At 40.8% G+C, this 18,899-nt stretch overlaps 1 protein-coding gene across 24 annotated transcripts in view; it reads right to left on the bottom strand.

Annotated features, from left to right (window-relative positions):
* The window catches only part of LOC129189671 (protocadherin alpha-C2-like), a 174,846-nt gene that overhangs the window by 74,605 nt on the left and 81,342 nt on the right, over positions 1–18,899 (bottom strand). Inside the window, exon 1 of one of the 24 annotated variants that reach the window (XM_054791626.1) lies at positions 3,576–5,725. The exons of 20 other annotated variants lie outside the window; for them this stretch is intronic. In XM_054791626.1, the coding sequence (XP_054647601.1) occupies positions 3,576–5,561 (1,986 nt within the window). In that variant the 5' untranslated portion in view covers positions 5,562–5,725. 3 more of the 24 variants (XM_054791627.1, XM_054791601.1, XM_054791631.1) reach the window with 3 other exon arrangements.

The raw sequence follows: 18,899 nt of genomic DNA, 5'->3' as shown, positions 1-18,899 counted from the left end.
CTTCTCAGTGTTAGGTAAAGTCTGAGTCCTGGTAAAGGTGTCTCCTCCATTAATACTGATCAGTTCACCATCTACAGGTGGAAAGGGCCCGGGAAAAACCACTACATCACTCTTGAGTGTGTCTGAGCTGAAACACACGTCGTACTGCTGAGTTGCTTTGGAGTAAGACCAGCTCCCGTCAGGATGGGTGGTGATCATCGGGGCGCCGTACTTGCCGAAATTGCCGGTTGTCTGTCTGTGGCATTTGACGGCTATTAAAGTGATGAGGCTGAGCAGAAAGATGAGTGACACGGCCACAATGGCGATGAGCAGGTACAAGTGTAAATCTGAGAAGGTCTCCTCCTTTATGGGCACATGTCTGAACGAAGTGTGGATGTCAGCTGTGCTTTCTAGCACCACCACATCAATAGACACAGTAGCTGACAGGGAAGCTTCTCCATGATCACAAACCAACACCACCAAGGGGTGACTTTTCAGGTCATTGTCACTCATTCTCCTCTTGGTGCGAATCTCCCCGGTGCTGGTTCCGATCCGGAAGAGGTTGTTGCTGCCTTTGGGCTCAGACAGGTGATAGGAGAGCAGTGCATTGTATCCAGAGTCTGCGTCTACAGCCCTGATCTTTGCCACAAAGTATCCTGCTTCAGCAGAATAGGGGATGTTCTCACTGTTAACGGAGCTGTGCTCAGAATAGGGCGCCAGAATGGTGGGACTGTTGTCATTCTCATCCAGGATAAAAACGTTGACAGTCACGTTGCTGCTGAGTGGTGGAACACCAGAGTCTGTGGCCTGAACTTTAAACTGAAACGTCTTTAACTTCTCATAGTCAAAAGACTGCAAACTGACTAAATCGCCACTCTCTGAGTTGATGTTTATCATTGTAGTTAGTGGTATGGAGTCAGTGCTACTTTGTACAAAGGAGTAACTTACTTGCCCATTTTGATCAATGTCATCATCAACTGCAGTCATTCTATGAATTACTGCTCCTGGTGGACTATTTTCTTTGATGTAAACATTAATGAGGGGCTCTGAGAAGTGAGGTGGGTTGTCATTAACATCTGATATGTGCACATGAATAACACTGGTGCTGGACAGAGGTGGACTTCCTTCATCAGTTGCAATGATGCTGATATTATACATAGATACACTCTCTCTGTCAAGAGGACCATCAACAACTAATGAATATGAATTCTTATAATTTGACTCAAGTTTAAAAGGCACATGATTGTTAATTTTACTGTGCACCAGACCATTTTTGCCACCATCTTTGTCCAACACAGAGACAATTGCAATGGCAGTGCCAATTGTTGCATCTTCTTTCACTGTGTTTAACAATGATGTAACTGAAATTTCAGGGGCATTGTCATTGACATCTAAAACGTCTATTAATAATTTGGTGTGAGAGGTTAAGGGAGAAGAACCTCCATCACTAGCTTGTACTCTCAGCTCATATGCATTTGTTTCTTCAAAGTTCAGATTGTTCTTGTTTGTTACTGTTCCAGTTTTTTCATCAATAGAGAAGACATTTATTTGTTTCCCCCTTCCTCCTTCACTAAAGGAGTAGAACACTTGTCCATTTTGTCCTGCATCTAAATCAGTAGCATTTAGTGTTATTATTGATGTGCCAATCTCAATGTTCTCATATATTCTAACTTTGTATAAACGTTGACTGAATACAGGAGCATTGTCGTTACTGTCTAGCACATTGATAACAATAGTCATAGTGCCTGATTTAGCTGGTGTTCCCCCATCGACAGCAGTCAATGTGAGTGTGATAACGGGCTGTTTTTCTCTGTCTAAAAGCTTCTGAAGCACTAATTCTGGTGTCGTACTTTCTCCTTTGTATGCCCCAAGAGAAAAATATTCATTTTGACTGAGCTTGTATGAATTGACTGTATTTTTACCAACATCTGCATCATGAGCGGCATGCAGAGGGAATTGAGCGCCTGCTGCTGTGGTCTCACTAATATTTAACACCTGAGCATGCTTAGAAAAAGACGGATAATTGTCATTTACATCTAAAATTATCACTTCAATACGGTACAGTTTTAATGGATTATTAATCACGGCCTCTACACTGAGTGAACATTTGGCTTGGTCTCCACACAGTTCCTCTCGATCTATTCTCTCATTCACATAGAGGACACCAGTCTTTAGGTTTACCTCCAAATATTTCCTCTTTCCTCCTGCAACGATTTGAAATATGCGGGACTCCAAATCCTGGACGTTTAGGCTCAAATCCTTAGCAACATTGCCCACAACGGTCCCCACATTCACCTCCTCCGCCACGGAGTAAGAAAGCTGGCCGCACACCGCTTCCCAGTAACACTCCAGCAGCACGAAGAGCACAGACACCCGCACAGAGCTCCATCTTCTCGCAGCGTGCATCATTCCATACATCCACGTAAGGCATAAAGAAGGGAGGGCCCACTGTCCTCCGAAAATAGATATCCAAAATATAATAAACAAATATGTCAGCAGACAATGCAGTTAAATAATGCTCGTCGTGATCTCCTTGCTCTCCGTCTAATCTCTTTGTTTCACTGGGATAGGAACGATGTCCTCCTCTCTGGGAGGAGTCCCGACCACCCGAATAAAGAATTAACAGTGTCATGGTCTATATCTCCCTCTAGTGGATGTATTAAATCACTACACTCAACGCCAAGACATTGAAGCTTCCACATTATGGTCTGTTTGTTTCCCCACTGATAAAGCCACACTCCAAAGGCAACAGTATGCGTGTGTGCACATTATGTTTACCACTTAAACATTAATTAAGAATTATGATTATATTGTATTATTTATTTCTAAAACAGAAGCCAAATACTGTCGAGGAAAAACAAATTGGGTTTTTACAACGAAGTACATCATTTACTCTCTAGCGGCGAAACCGACACTATTTTATTCTAAATAAAACAACCCATTAAAATCAGTATCAGTATGAAATACCACACTGCGTAAAAGCCATCGACTGTGTCCAGTGAGATTCTATTAATCTGTTTCTCCTTAAATGCAAAAACACCCTCTATAATAGCATGGACACGACACACGATCAGCACTACGGATAGCGACACACACAATTATACACAGCACTGTCCTCACTATTTCAATAGCAGAATTATCATTTTTGTATTGTGTTTTAAGTACTTGAGACATGAGTACTACAGCAAAAGCAATCTGAGCTTGCAAAAATGTATGTATATTTAACTATAAATATAATGACACCTTTTCAGCTCAGTAGCTATTTGGTACATACCTTTCATGTACAAAATGCTGTAAGTAAACCACTAAACCACATACATTTATTATTATTATTATTATTTTTTTTTTACTTTTTGGAGATAACATTACAACCATACGTTTTATAAGCTGTTTTTACTGAAGGCAAACGATGTCAGATGGAGCAAACACAAATACCAACAAAACATCTGTTAAATATACTACTGGTGAGACAAAGCATCTCCTGTATAGCCTATCTTAGTGTTAGATAAAGTCTGAGTCCTGGTAAAGGTGTCTCTTCTACTATTACTAAGGGGCATGAGAATGAAAGCATGAGTAAGGATTTATATTGGACTCACCTTTTCAGTGTTAGGTAAAGTCTGAGTCCTGGTAAAGGTGTCTCCTCCGTTAATACTGATCAGTTCAGCATCTACAGGTGGAAAGGGTGCTGGGAAAACCACTACATCACTCTTGAGTGTGTCTGAGCTGAAACACACGTCGTACTGCTGAGTAGCTTTGGAGTAAGACCAGCTCCCGTCAGGATGGGTAGTGATCATCGGGGCGCCGTACTTGCCGAAATTACCGGTTGTCTGTCTGTGGCATTTGACGACTATTAAAGTGATGAGGCTGAGCAGAAAGATGAGTGACACGGCCACAATGGCGATGAGCAGATACAAGTGTAACTCAGAGAAGCTCTCCTCCTTTATGGGCACATGTCTGAACGGAGTGTGGATGTCAGCTGTGCTTTCAAGCACCACCACATCAATAGACACAGTAGCTGACAGGGAAGCTTCTCCATGATCACAAACCAACACCACCAAGGGGTGACTTTTCAGGTCATTGTCACTCATTCTCCTCTTGGTGCGAATCTCCCCGGTGCTGGTTCCGATCCTGAAGAGGTTGTTGCTGCCTTTGGGCTCAGACAGGTGATAGGAGAGCAGTGCATTGTATCCAGAGTCTGCGTCTACAGCCCTGATCTTTGCCACAAAGTATCCTGCCTCAGCAGAATAGGGGATGCTCTCACTGTTAACAGAGCTGTGCTCAGAATAGGGCGCCAGAATGGTGGGACGGTTGTCATTCTCATCCAGGATAAAAACGTTGACAGTCACATTGCTGCTGAGTGGAGGAACACCAGAGTCTGTGGCCTGAACTTTAAACTGGAACGTCTTTAACTTCTCATAGTCAAAAGACTGCAAACTGACTATATCTCCAGTCTCTGAGTTGATGTTTATCATCATTGTAGTTAGCGGCATGGAGTCAGTGCTACTTTGTACAAAGGCGTAACTCACTTGCCCATTCTGATCAGCGTCATCATCAACTGCAGTCACTCTTTGAATTGCTGATCCAGGTGGACTATTTTCTTTGACGTAAACATTAATGAGGGGCTCTGAGAAGTGAGGTGGGTTATCATTAACATCAGAGACATGAACATAAACTACACTGGTGCTAGACAAAGGTGGACGTCCTTTATCTTTGACAACAATGGTGACATTGTAAAGTGGCGCTCTCTCTCTGTCCAGTGGCCTATCCAATAACAGAGAATAATAGTTTTTATAGTTTGTTTCAAGCTTAAATGGAGCTTCATTTTGAATCTGGACAGATACATCACCATTTTCGCCTCCATCTTTGTCAAAAAGTGACACCAGTGCGACCGCTGTACCCACACTGGCGTCCTCTGGGACTGCGTTATGAAGTGACGTCACCGTGACCTCAGGAGCGTTGTCATTGACATCCAACACCTCTACAAGCACTTTGCAATGTGCAGACATAGGAGGGTTTCCCTTATCAGTGGCCTCCACTTTTATCTCATATGCTCTTTTTTCCTCGTAATCAATGTGACCTTTTACCTTAATTACACCTGTTTGACCTTCAATTTCAAAGACATCTAGCACGTGATCTTGATCTGTGCTTCTTAATGAGTACACGGTCTCACTGTTTAAGCCCTCATCAGCATCAGTAGCATTCACTGCAATGACTATGGTGCCCAGTGGGGCATTTTCTCTCAGTGTAGTCTTATATAGAGATTCACTAAATGTTGGTATATTGTCGTTGATGTCTAAAATGTTTACTACGAGCTGAGAGCTGCCTGATTTTGGTGGGATGCCTCCATCTACAGCAGTCAGTGTCATGGTAATGACAGCCTGCTTCTCTCGGTCTAATGCTTTCTTCAGCACCAGCTCAGCAGACACACTGCTGCCTGCTTTGTGCACTGCTAATGAGAAATGCTCATTTTGGCTCAATTTGTATGTGCTAATGTCGTTCTTACCTACATCTGCATCACTGGCTTCGGACAATGCAAATTTAACCCCTGGCAATGTGCTCTCTGCGATGTATAAATTTTGCATTTTTGTGGTGAATAACGGCGCATTATCATTAACATCTAAAATATCTACATCAATGCGATACAGCTTTAAAGGATTGTTTATCACAGCCTCCACGCTGATAGAGCATTTCAGCTCCTCTGCACATAGCTCTTCTCTGTCTATCTTATGATTTACATAAAGAGCTCCAGTCTTTAGATTTACCTCCAGGAACTTCTTCTTTGTTGTGGCAACAATCTGAAACAAACGGGATTCCAGCTCCTGTACATTTATGTTTAAATCCTTGGCAATGTTTCCAACGAGAGTACCCGGGTTTGACTCCTCTGAGATGGAATAAGAGAGCTGTCCAGAAGCTGTTTCCCAATTACACTCCAGTAAAAGAAGGCCCAAATAGATCCCTAAATAGCTCCATCCGCAAGGCATATTTATAAAAAATATAAGCAAAGCATACATTTAAAATAAATCAAATTTTATCGTGCGCTTGTGTTTATTCCTCCTTCCTCTGTGTCCCTTTAACAAAGAATGAGCAGACATCCCCGCCTTTTGAAAACGGGAGGGGCCTCAATTCATGGAAGAGCCGCTCTCACGCTGATGGATCAACAGCGACGTTTAGTGGTCAAATTGGTTAAGTGCAGGGACAGGAACCTTGAGGGCTGTCGTTATTTTATTTTTAACAGCAGCAATGGGACGTACTGCATAAATATACTATCCTGTATACTGTCTGTAAATTATGCATACCTTACTTAGAGATAGAGATATATAACAGATCTATGTAATTCATCTCAAAATGAATGGATGAACACATGAGAGGATGTTGTGGTGTATTTTGGTATTCCTCTGCAAATTGTCATCAATTTGTATGAACGTCCCCTGCTTTGCTAATCCCAGGATTAATCTGCGGATTCATAAACTCCTGTCCTGTGTGGCCCCTCTGTGGAAAACATGATTTGATTTGAGAAAAGTATTAATAATCATCACACACTGATCCGCAATCATCTCCCAGCCCCACTGTGCATTAATAATAATAATGACTATTAAGCATGATTTACATATGAAAAGCCAAAGTTTGTTCAACATTTATTCAGGGAACATTTTATGTGTGTTCCTGCCCTCAAAAAGTCACCTTTCCCATCACATGATGATGATTCATAGTTGTAGATTACTGCACTGTTGCACATGATTTAAGCCTGGATTATTTTACTCATAAAACCAACATCCCACACTAATATTAGAATTTACTCAGCACATTAAAGAGCAGAATTCATCTTTTAAAAGCATATAGCTCATCACAGTGCTGCACAGTGGCCTGCTGACCCCCTGACCTTATTTGGTGGTGATTTTAGTCTAAACCACTGCAGCTTTCTATGAAATGATAAAACTCTATTTCTGTTACTACATTCAGAATTCATGCGGAATTCTAACAATGTCGGCCGGTGTAATAGTGAATCCACCTTGACAGCAAAGTCTCTGCTTTTTACTCAGACTTGAGAAAAAAAAAAAAAAAACACTGTCTTGTAAAAGACGCTTAACACTCAGGGCTGCTGCCGCACCTCATCTTCTAATGTGAGACAACTCTGATAGCTCTAACACTGAAACAACGCCTTAGCCAGCTTATTTTGCTTTGCTTTACTAATTTTACAGAAGCTTAAGCAAGTAACACAATACTATGTGTGCACTGATGAAGTCACTCTTCCTTAGGAAATGCTCATCACTTTACTGAATCATTTATCATGAATAAATGTAGGTATAACAAGACACGCTCCCTTAAGAGCCAGTTGTGTAAATAAGTCAAATGCAAGTGAGCGTCATCATCTGCATTTATTGTCTGTGGTTTATTTCGTTGAATGAGGCATAGCAGGAGTAGTTTGCTTCAAAGTGTGTCGGGGCAGTGTATTTTTGGTGTGCTCATTTAATTATTAAAGAACTAGAACCACATTTAGAGGAGCTATAGCCGGTCGCCTTCATATAGCTGTCCATTATGTGTGTGTGTGTGTGTGTGTGTGTGTGTGTGTGTGTGTGTGCTTGTGTGGAACTGTGTTACGATGGTGTGTACTGAGAGGGGGAGGGTGCCATCTGAACATGCTTCAAGGCGAGCACTCCCTTCTCTCTGTCTCTCCCTCCCTCCCTGCTTTTTCCCCTCTCGCCGTGTCTCCATAGCAACGCCATCCCAGGCGCAGACATGATGCATGTGTGCACACAGACACACATATTACAAACCCATAGGTGTATTTTAAAGATGCACTCGAGTTTTTGACCCCCTTGCACATATGCATCAATTCACTTTAATGGCTTTCAATCTTACTGAATGAATCAAACCACATCAGCGCATAAGCGGTCACACACATGTAAAACAGAGCACCATAGTCTGGCAACAGTTGTATTCATGCTGTTCATGCATTGGTAATGTTGTACTGCTGCAGCATATTGGCTATGACAGTTCAGCTGTATTGCCTGCTTCTGCTTTGCAACCCCCTCCCACAGCCCTGAATATTGCCTGACCTTTTCAATCATCCCTGCGCAGCCCATGCACAGTGCCCTCTCCGGGCCGAGGCTCTGGAGGCCACCCCCCACTCCCACTCCTTTCCTGCAAGCTGCACACTACATCCTGCTTCATGTGACTGCATTCTTATGTCACGCACGACCAGAGTGCAGACAACTTATCTTAAATGTAATGTTTTCTTATGATTAGCCTACAAGGTGCTGTCATGGGGCTCAAAAAGCTTGAGGATAGTGATGTTAAATCATAGCCTGCTCGAACCACGCCTAGATGCGCCAGTGCGTTAGTGAGACAAAAAATCCCTGACAAAGCAGAGAAAAAGAAGGGAGGAGGATGTACAGTAAATGCTTTACATACAAAACCACAGTAATGATTGTGAGGTGAAATAACTGCTAAGGAATGTAGAAACATGAAGCGAGTGAGGAAAGGAAATGGCCTTTGGAGGATTGAGAATCAATAGCTGGGCTTGTGGGTGTATGTGGGAGTACAGAACAGCATAGAAATTATACAATATTTAACACACTATTTATAGGTGAATGTCGCACAGCCCATAGGCATGTATACAAGATGGCAAGACACTCTGCACATAAAAAGCTACACATAATGCTAAAGCTAAACATAACATACAACACCTACACCACCTGAACCATGTTGTAGTCACTATGTCACTATGCATTCTTTACTTGTGTATCTTGCTTGCTGCTGTAACAAGTGAATTTCCCTGCTGTGGGATTAATAAAGTACTATACTACTATACTATACATAATGCTAAAAGAAGTTCTGAGAATAGAAAAGAAAGTGGTATCTATTTCCAAATCTGCACTTCCTCCACTGGTTGCTGCATGTAAGTAGGCCAGGGCAGGGTTCAGCAGAACATGAGCCAGGACATGGCAATATGGAGCCTGCCCAAACACATGTACGCGTGCATACACACACGCCCCTGAAACAGGCACACACAAACACATTGTTCACTCATTTGGAAAGTGATGGCACAATGACCCCAAATCACTTAATTAGTTACTCTACTGTAAAACAACAGGCAGGGAAAGCAGCAGGCTAATGAAGACCGTGACGTGTTCCTGTCAACATGAGCAATGTCATGCAAAGCGGAATTAAGGTGTATTTTTTGCCCTCTTTTTTTAAATGTCTCCTTTCAGTTTCAACTGGTTTTGACCTGACCTTTTAGACCCCTAAAGAGTTAACCCATGCTATACTTTTTCTATACAAATAAGGATAATGTACAGTTTCTATTAATATACAGCCCAAAATTAACAATACCTTGGACAGACTCTGAAAGTCAAAAAAGTGTTGTGTAAGAGATATCAATTAAAAACCCTATCTTTTTCACCAGTATACTGTAGAGCAGCGTTGTCCAAAGTGCGGCCCAGGGGCCATTTTCGGATTTTTCTAATTGGGCCTCAGCATAATCTAACAATAAAATAAAGTAAATATTAATGACATATTTTATTAAATATTAAACTAATTTGCTTTATCACCTGTAACACAAAGCTAAAATGCCACTGTTTTATCTCCATTGGCTTGGTTTTAGAATCTTTAATGCACAATATGTATTAAAGGAGGCTGTGCATTCTTTAATTGTTGCCGCCTTCGGTCAAAACAGTTTGGACACCCATGATCGGAAGCATTCTAATCAACTATACATTTTAAAAAAATGCATATGTATTGAGAAATAGTACAAATACACTGTAGACATGGAACTATGCAACTATTTTGTTACAGCCTAGCTGTCATTTTCTTGGGTCATTGCAGCTCAAAAATTCACTTTCACTTTAATTTTGGCCAAGATATACATCATTTTTACCTTTCATTAGCCTCGTCATTCTGGAGCAATGCAAAGTGAACAGGCAACGGTCATACAGTAAATTCATCTGGTGCTAAAAACAGATCTTTGCTTGTGAGGGGGTGAAAGAGACACACAGGGAGACCAACGTGAATCTGAAGCATGTGCCAGTGCTTTCATTTAGTGCCTTTCTCCCAAAATTTAAATGATCAGGTCATTTGGGACAAAAGATGCATTCATCAAAGCTGTCTATAAAACAGAATGCAATATCAGCAGAAGATGTATCATATCTGATTAGCTTGGTCCAAGCAACCTCCCTGGACTCTCCGGATTGGCTCAACATTGCACCTAGCGACAAAGGCGGCGTCTGATAGATCTGTTTCCACTGGGAGCAGCCATCATTGATTCACAAGCTCCTCTCTTGTAACCATGGCAACACCGATGCAAGCACCCCCAATCTCCCTCCCGCCATCAGTGCCGCTCCCTACTTCCCTGCGCCTCCTCTGGACCTTTCTTTGTGGGAAAACAGGCAAAGGGTATCATGTTAATGAGATAAAATTATATATTTGTCTTTTTATACATACATGGTAGTCATTTCTGTAAAAGCAACCCTCTCAATCTCTCATTCTCTCCACCCCCACACAGAGGAATGAGATATGCAGCCGGAACTAAACCATTTTTGTGGGATTAGCAATAAATCTGGCTCTATAGTCAATCATGGATAACCTAGATTTGTCAATCAAACAGTTCAGTGCGGGGAGATCAACTCGATATGAGTGGGGAGAAACGGGGGCAGCTATATCTGGATCAATACTGACACAAAAAAGTCAATGGCGACACCAGTCAATACACCATGCTACATTCAGAGAGCAGTGCTGGCTAAATAATTGAATGTATTGACACACAAACACATATTATGTTCTACTTTTTCGCCACAAGAGGGTGCTTTTTCCCGTTTTCTCTGCTCTCCACATGCCGGAGACAGAAGCTTTAAAGCCTTATTAGATTAGCACAAGCACACACGTAGAAAAAGTGTATCATGTGGCATAGATACACATTCACTGCCTTGATGTCTACATCACAGTCACACTGTCGGCAGGAAATTAACTCAGATGCGAAGGGAGATGTTTGTCAAACCATACATGCACAGCCGCATCGAGGGTGCCACACTGCCACTTATGAAAGAGGGAAAGATGGCGAGATAGTCTGTACTACAGCAGCAGCATTGCATTCCAACATAGAGCATGTATATATTTTAGCATTTGCATGTGTTTTTAAAAATATATACATATTGAACCCATCGCACATTATATATCTTGTGTAATGTCTATTTTTGCTTCTTATTAGTCATGCTGAACGGCTTCTTCACAAGGGCGGCATGCATGTGAAGAGCAATGGAGGAGCTTCATGCGCTCATAGGCTTGGCCCACTTCCTTTAAAAAATAAATAGAAGGAGGGAGTCTGAATAATGGAGGAGAGTGCTGGCCTGCAGAGAGTCTGATGTCGGAAGTGCAAGCTGGAATACTTTTTGTCATGTTGCTCCACTTTCCAGCACAGAATGACTATTTATAAAGTAGTGATGTGCCTTTCAATCTCTGCCGCAGTTCTCAGATTAGCAAACACAATTATCATCAAAAATGTAAACAGCTCCAAGGGACACACTTCCTATGAGTGGATTTTCATTTGCAAATTGCTGAGGGTATACTGTATCTACAGGACAATGCACCCAGGTATCACTCAGATAGCCCAAATGAATGGACTGAGTTATAGACATAATTGAGGATATAATTAGCTCAGAGGCTAAACAAAAAGTAACAGAAAACTTGTACATGCAAGGGCGAGTGGTGTGTTTTACTATTTGCTGTTGCCTCCTTTAAGCTACTCTCCGTGGCATCATTAAGATGAATCCACCTAATCGCATTAGAAGAGCAACATGGGAGAATTATCACTTGACACTCTTTACAGAGGATTTAATCCATGCAGGACAAACTGGGATATACGGACAGCAGCGGCAGGGTAGACAGGATAGTTTTCTGACCTGAATGACAGTAAACATCAGGTAACACAAGTTAACACTATAGTAATATCTGAATTTCTTCCCATTACATAAAACACTATGTATTGACTTAATGGTAAAAGTAATATTTTTGTAACAAAAAAAAAACAAACAAACAAAAAATAAACAAATAAAGCTGAAAGTCTACACTTCCAATGGCATATTGATTGTTTTATTTCAAATCCTTTGTACCATTGTATACAAATGAACTGCTCAAAAAATAAAGGTAACACTTAATCAATCACAATGTCAATCAGACTTCTGTGAAATCAAACTGTCCACTTGGGAAGCAACACAGACTGACAATCAATTTCACATGCGGTTGCAAATGGAATAGACAACAGGTGGACAGCAAGACACCCCCAATAATAATAATAATAATAATAATAATAATAATAATAATAACAGCACATTTGATTTCCATTGATAATTTTTGTGTGATTTTGTTGTCAGCACATTGAATCATGTAAAGTATGTAATAAGAATATTTCATGCTTTAGTTACTTTAGTGTTCCATATATATATATATATATATATATATATATATATATATATATATATAGCAGCAAATATTGTCAGGCCAGTTTTCCAAGTATACTATGCCCTATATTTGTAACCATGAGCGATGACTTTCTCCTCTAAATCCTTAGTTAAAGGACAAAACACAGTTCAGATACGACTGTAAACAAGAGCTTAGGGAGCAATTGCATTATGGTGTTATCTCAAAGACCCCATCTACAGTAAACCACCTCACAAAATTTGTGACATCATCCTTTCTCTCACATTAAACAACACCTCATTTTAATTAGGGGGAATGTGATGGAAAGATGATCTCGTTGTTACTGTGGATGAATTTTGCATGGACCCTGATCCTGTTATCTGTGATTCAACCCAAATTATCAACACCGATCTGAATAAACAGGGCAGACATTAACCACATTCACTTAATGATGAGATGGACTCTCAAGAACTAAAACTACAGTTGCATGTTACTGCACATTGAACTGCAAGGGGTACTTTAACTGTGTCAGTGCAACATCTATTATGACAGAATATTAAAATGAGTTCATTGTGGCTAATCAGGTTTTTCAAGGTATGGCATGCACTCAAAGTAAGTACTGTGTCAGAGGGGGCACATCTTAAACATGCAGCTTAACACATATCAAACCCTTGAAATCAAAATGGCAAATTGATATCTTGATACAGGTGTTGTATTGGATCTTATACAGGTAATGATGTGGCCAGTCAATGCATAAATTACCAACTTAAAGCGATGATTTGCAGAAGAGAGCTATGCTCCAGTGAGCTTTAAATTGGCCTTGATAAGCTCATCAATTCCCAATTGACTCACTATTATTTATTTACTGCAGGTCTATGCTATTTTCTATTAATTTGACATAAAAATGTGTAGGATACACTAAAAAAGGTCACTTCTTGTGTACACATGCAACTTGCTGCATAATTACAGAAGAACATTTGTGTGACAATAGACCAAATCTGTCAGCCGAACATGAGTAACCATAATTTATTGCAACTATGCTGTACATACAGTTGCATTACAAAAGAACAAATATCACATTCAAATGGATTAAAAATTCAAACATAGCACATGGTAAGCTAACAAGAGATATAACTACTCCTGAGGGAAGACAGTACTGTGCAAAAGTTTTACACCACTTGTTGTATGATGACCGTTTTTCCACAACATTTTTACCTATACTGTAGTAAATAATATAAAAGATAAACACGAGTAATATGGTTTGATTCCATTGAGAGAAGTATAATTCCTGCAAGTTTTTAGTGTTGTGCAGTTGGTTTATTTAATTGTGTGTATTAGTTAATTTGTGCAAGTAATGTCTTGTTTGTAAAAAAACAAGAAATGATAACATATGGTCGCGCTGGTAATAGCTCTTGATGGAGTATCCATAGTTGTGCATTGTATTGCATATTCAAGTCATTACTGAATAATTCAGGTGTAAAAAATTTTAAACAAGCAATACTTTTAAAGTATTGTCTCCCTCCCTGTGCGTCTGAGAATGGAAAGATACTCAGTCATTAAGCAGTATTTACAGCTACACTTTCTCCCAAAACGAGGACACATTGTTCAGACAAGAGGCTGCCTCAGACCAGAAATAGCATTAGGGAGCATGATGGATTAAGAGACACAAACTGCAGGGTTCATTGGACAATTCTCTATTATAAAAATAACTAGGCTCACCACTAAGTCATGAAAAAAATACAAAATAAAAAGCGCTATAGAACAAACGGCAGTGTTATTTTGTCTATATCTGATTGCATCCATACAATGAGACAGGAGGGGGCATACGACGGAGTACGCGCCAGATGAGATGACGACGTGTAGGAGGATGAGGAGAAAAGAGACGAATAGAAAGGTATTCTGCTCTGTGGGTGTGTAGATAGAAAAACAAGGAGGGAGGAAAATAATCCAGTTCGAGGTGTAGATAAAGAGGACGTCGAACGAGGCTGGAGAACAAAGCCAGGGGAATGGGAGGGAGTTGGAGTGGGAGCAGAAGGAGAGGGTGGGATATGAGTCAGGCTACCCGCATTAACATTCGCCTTCCACACCCATATCTCATTGTTTTTGTCATGAACTGCACCCACTTGATAAGATGGCAGTAAACATGCCCGCTCAACACAAAATTAAGTAACAGTTACAGCATATCACATCAACATACAACCCCGAACATTAAAAACCCTAAGCCTAATTCAACAAGTTTCTGCTTTTATTTTATTGTATTTATTTTTGACAGATGGTCTGCCTAAAAATAAACAGCTTTGCAAAAAAAAAAAAAGCCACATGTGGGATGAGATGACTCACCCATTAGCTACTGTATGTTCACACACGCACACACACACACACACACACTGATGACCAGGCGTAGCATTTATTTAGGGTGCATCATTTGCACTTCCTGTATAGCCAGAATAGACCACACAGATCAATTTATTGTATTTCCATGAATGCAGTGACTGAATTATTCCTAGCCACATTTCCATTGTGATTACAAATACTGTCTTCTATAATGAAATAGTAAAAGGTCACCGGTATTGCGTAAAAAAAAGCCTACTTTATTCATCTTCAAGAAAAATTAATTGAATAACATTTACCCAAAAGGACAAGACACCGTGTGACCATATTTTGCCACATAGTTGCTGCAAAGTGCATTCAAAGGCACATGCATTTATTAAACTGAAGCAGGCAAAAATGTTCAAATATGACACATGCAGCCACATTCTCTCCTCTTTTGTTAGTATTTTTTTATTGTATTTCAAATTGACATTTAGGGATTAGTATTCTTTTTTCAATTGTCAGTATTTTTTTCTCTGTATAATTCCCTTGAACGGAGCTGCTATTAAACACCCTAAAATAATTGCACAAAGTAGTTTTTGCATAACTTTTCACAAAATTACAGGCAGTGGCGGAGCTACGTGATGGCCAGCCTGGCCACTCTCCGGCCACCCCACTGGCCATCTAGACATTTCAGGTATCGACTTATTGCCACCCCTATGTGAGTGATGGCCTCACCTTGGCCACCCCAATGCAAAACTTCTGGCTCCGCTACTGATTATAGGGTATGTCAATGCGTGCATCTGAAACAGATGTGTCTGAAAATAACCTCTAGCAGAGTGCAAGCCTTCTGAACCTTTTACACACAGGAACTAACCCTTTTATGACAATATTGAAACAGCAAAACTGTCAGAGACAATTGGTAAGAAGAAATGCTATGCATTTACCCAAGATGCTATGCAAGGCACATTTCAAAATGCCAAATAGAAGCCAGAGTCTGAATCCTTCTCACAGCCAAGAGCTGATCCCATTGATGCTCAGGCAGTAATAAATACAGTACAACATACGGTCCTCATCACAAGAGTGTGAGGACACTGTGGTTGTAGGCCCACCCCGGATACCCCACAGTGAGCAGTGCAAGGATACTGTGGTAAGAAGACAATCCTCTTACTAAGGCTGCAGCCGCTGTCCAAACAGCTGGCTCCAGATTTCTCCTCATTTATACATTCAGACATCAACAATCCAAACACCACGCCTCTTATTGTTTTTCCACCCTATCTGGGTTGCAACAAGGTGAAAAGCCGGTTGCGCTTTCTTTCAGCCCACTTTATGGCTGACTTGCAGGAAGCGTTACGCTGACCCCTCCGTCAGTTCAATCCTGCAGGCGTTCAGTGGTGACCTAAGCACTGCAGCAGATGTTGTGGCTGCCCGAACACTGATGCCAAACAAGAGCAGTAGAGACCATCTGTTCTCATCTCTGTTAATTCAAAAGGAAAAAAGACAGCTTATATTGCACTTGACAATCTAATAATTCACACAGAGTATAATAATAACGCTAATAATCTTCATTAAGAATCAAAGTAATTGTAATTATTTTCATACTACGTATAGTCCTCCGCCGCTCCAGAGAATGGCCTGTGTGTGCATGAGTGTGTACAATGCGAGTGGCAAATCCAAACTACAGCACTCATCCACAGAGCCATGAGTCAATGAAGTGCGACACAATGAAACTGCGGGCTTATATAACTATAGTGGAGTAGTAGAGGAAAGAAAAGGTCAGACGCACTCATGTCATACTCAACATGAAAGGCAAAGAAAGTGATGCAAATAAATAAAAACATACATAAATGTGTATTTAAAGTGGCCAAAACAAACACAGGCCTTTTATTGCTACATAAAGGAATAAGGTTTGACCCATATTACTGACGAGCATGCATGAGGCCAGCTTGCATGGAAGCCACACATGGCTCTGAACCAGCCTTGTCGTGTTCTGGGACAAATGACGGGAGCAAAAGGAGCTGTGCCAAGGAGTCTTGGCCTAGAGCTGTGACTGCAGCCCACACTCGCTCGGTTTGGCCTACTGACTCTCACTTTGCCTTGTTAAAAAACAGGGGGGGGGACACAATTCAGAGCTGTCCATGGTACTGAAAGCATTATCTGTGACGAGTTGGTGATGTCCTGACTTTAGTAGTGCTTTACTTCCTTTGTGCGATGATGTAATTTATCAATCTACTGTATCTATCTCTCTCTATCTATCTGTATGTCTGTCTGTCTCTCTGTTCATTTTGAATTTTCTGTCTACACTGTCTACACCTGCTGACATCCTGGTTGAGTGCTGTTATATCACCTGAATGTTCTGCAAAGAGCTAGGAGCAAACAGGCTCAGTCAGTAGTGCACAAGCACAGGATTAATGTAATAACCCACATATCAAAGTGTGCAGCAATGCCTGTGGACAAAAGTTATTCACTATTCTACACAGCTGTGGTGGTATAAGGGTAAAGCAGCTCGGTATCCCAACAAATAATGAATACATCATTTAATATGTGTTAACAAACCATGTTTTAAAGAAGGGCACTCCGACTGCAAAGTAATGTCACCTCAGCAACAGCTGCTGTAGTAGATTGTAGTCATTGTTTGACGCATACACCCACAAGTCATAGCATTAGGTACACCAGAGACCCTATATAAGCGCTGTATCAGATATCCGGCCTTCATAATGCTAATAATGCTGTTTTGACTGGTCGAGAGGTCAGAGAGGTATGTTTATTATTGCAGTTCCATATTAAAAGAGGATTGTAATCTAAGTTACAGCAATGCTATAAGGGAAAATTACACCAAATACATCAAAGCATAACCTAAAAAATGCAATTAGAAAAAGTACATATTTCTTACATTTAAGGAACATTTATTTTACTTATATGCCTTAATCCTTTAACGCACTGAATATAAGAATTATCTTTCATAACAATAGGAGCACAAATCAATTGTCAACAAATGAGAGACCACAGCTCCTTGACCACCAAGTTAAGTGGCTTAATTACTGACTAAATACAACACACACTAAGATGACGTACAGAGGATGGACACGTGTTTAAAAATGTGTAGCCTACTGGAAATGGAATGGACTGTAAGTGTCCATTCCTAGCATCCTTGTTTCTTTTTGTCAAACCCTATTCAATAAGGGGTATTTCAGTGCAAATGGCTGCTGCGTTGTCAATGTGTGAGTGAGAGTGTCTGTGAGAGTGTGCATGTGTCAAAGACTTAAAGATAGTTGATGTTTGTGTTGTACCCTACTGTGTGTGTAAATTAGATTACCATCACTGTTGCTACTGACCCCAATGTGAGAGGAACTATCCTGCAACAAAGCTGGAGCAATGTGCCCCAGTGACACACAACAGCACATGCAGCATCACACAGCCACAGCCCTACAGGCATGGTGCAGAGCTACACACACGGCTCTCGAGTTTGTGACAGAATAGAAATTGTGGAAAGGGAAGGAACATGCCCAAGATACATAGCAGTGTGGCATATATGGAAAGGAGTTATAGTATATACCCAAGGACATTGAGATAAAAGAGCGAAAAGGAGGGCATGAGCTGACTTTGGGAAGGGGGAGGGGAATGATACCAACATGGAGGATGAGGAAAGAGAAGAGAGTGGAGAGGCAGAGTGGGAAGCTGCAAAAGGAGATGTGGAAAATCTGACTATTGCATGACACAAACTATTGTAGGGGGATGTAAGGAATGGCAATCTATACCAACATGTTATTATCCCCTCTTTATGCACGACATCAATTCCATAGACCAACTACTGATACTTGACTTGGCCTTTGATTGTCTCTCCTTATGACACCTGAGGCTGTTTTAATGAGGAAGAGTCTCTCAACCACTTATGAAAGACAACAGACAAACGTCAGTGCACTGTAAATCATTTCAGTGCAGACACTTAGCATGCAAACACAATTGCACAGATCTGCCGGGCCAGCCAAGCATGCAGACAGACAAAGCCACTGAAGCAAATAGCCACACCCCCAGCCAAAAATGCAAAGGATAAAAATGTATTAAAATATGCACTGGTTAATTACAGACAGTTTTTCTCCTTATTAATGTGTGATGAAGATGTAGTCTTGCCATGTAGATGACTAAAGCTCATCATCTATCTATTGATCTATCTTTGCACCCACATGAGCTCAGTGCAC

The sequence above is a fragment of the Dunckerocampus dactyliophorus genome, chromosome 11 (genome assembly GCF_027744805.1).
Source record: "Dunckerocampus dactyliophorus isolate RoL2022-P2 chromosome 11, RoL_Ddac_1.1, whole genome shotgun sequence".
In the NCBI taxonomy this organism is placed as follows: Eukaryota; Metazoa; Chordata; class Actinopteri; order Syngnathiformes; family Syngnathidae; genus Dunckerocampus; species Dunckerocampus dactyliophorus.
The sequence above is the reverse complement of the archived record's forward strand: the minus strand, read 5'-3'. Positions and strand labels throughout refer to the sequence as shown.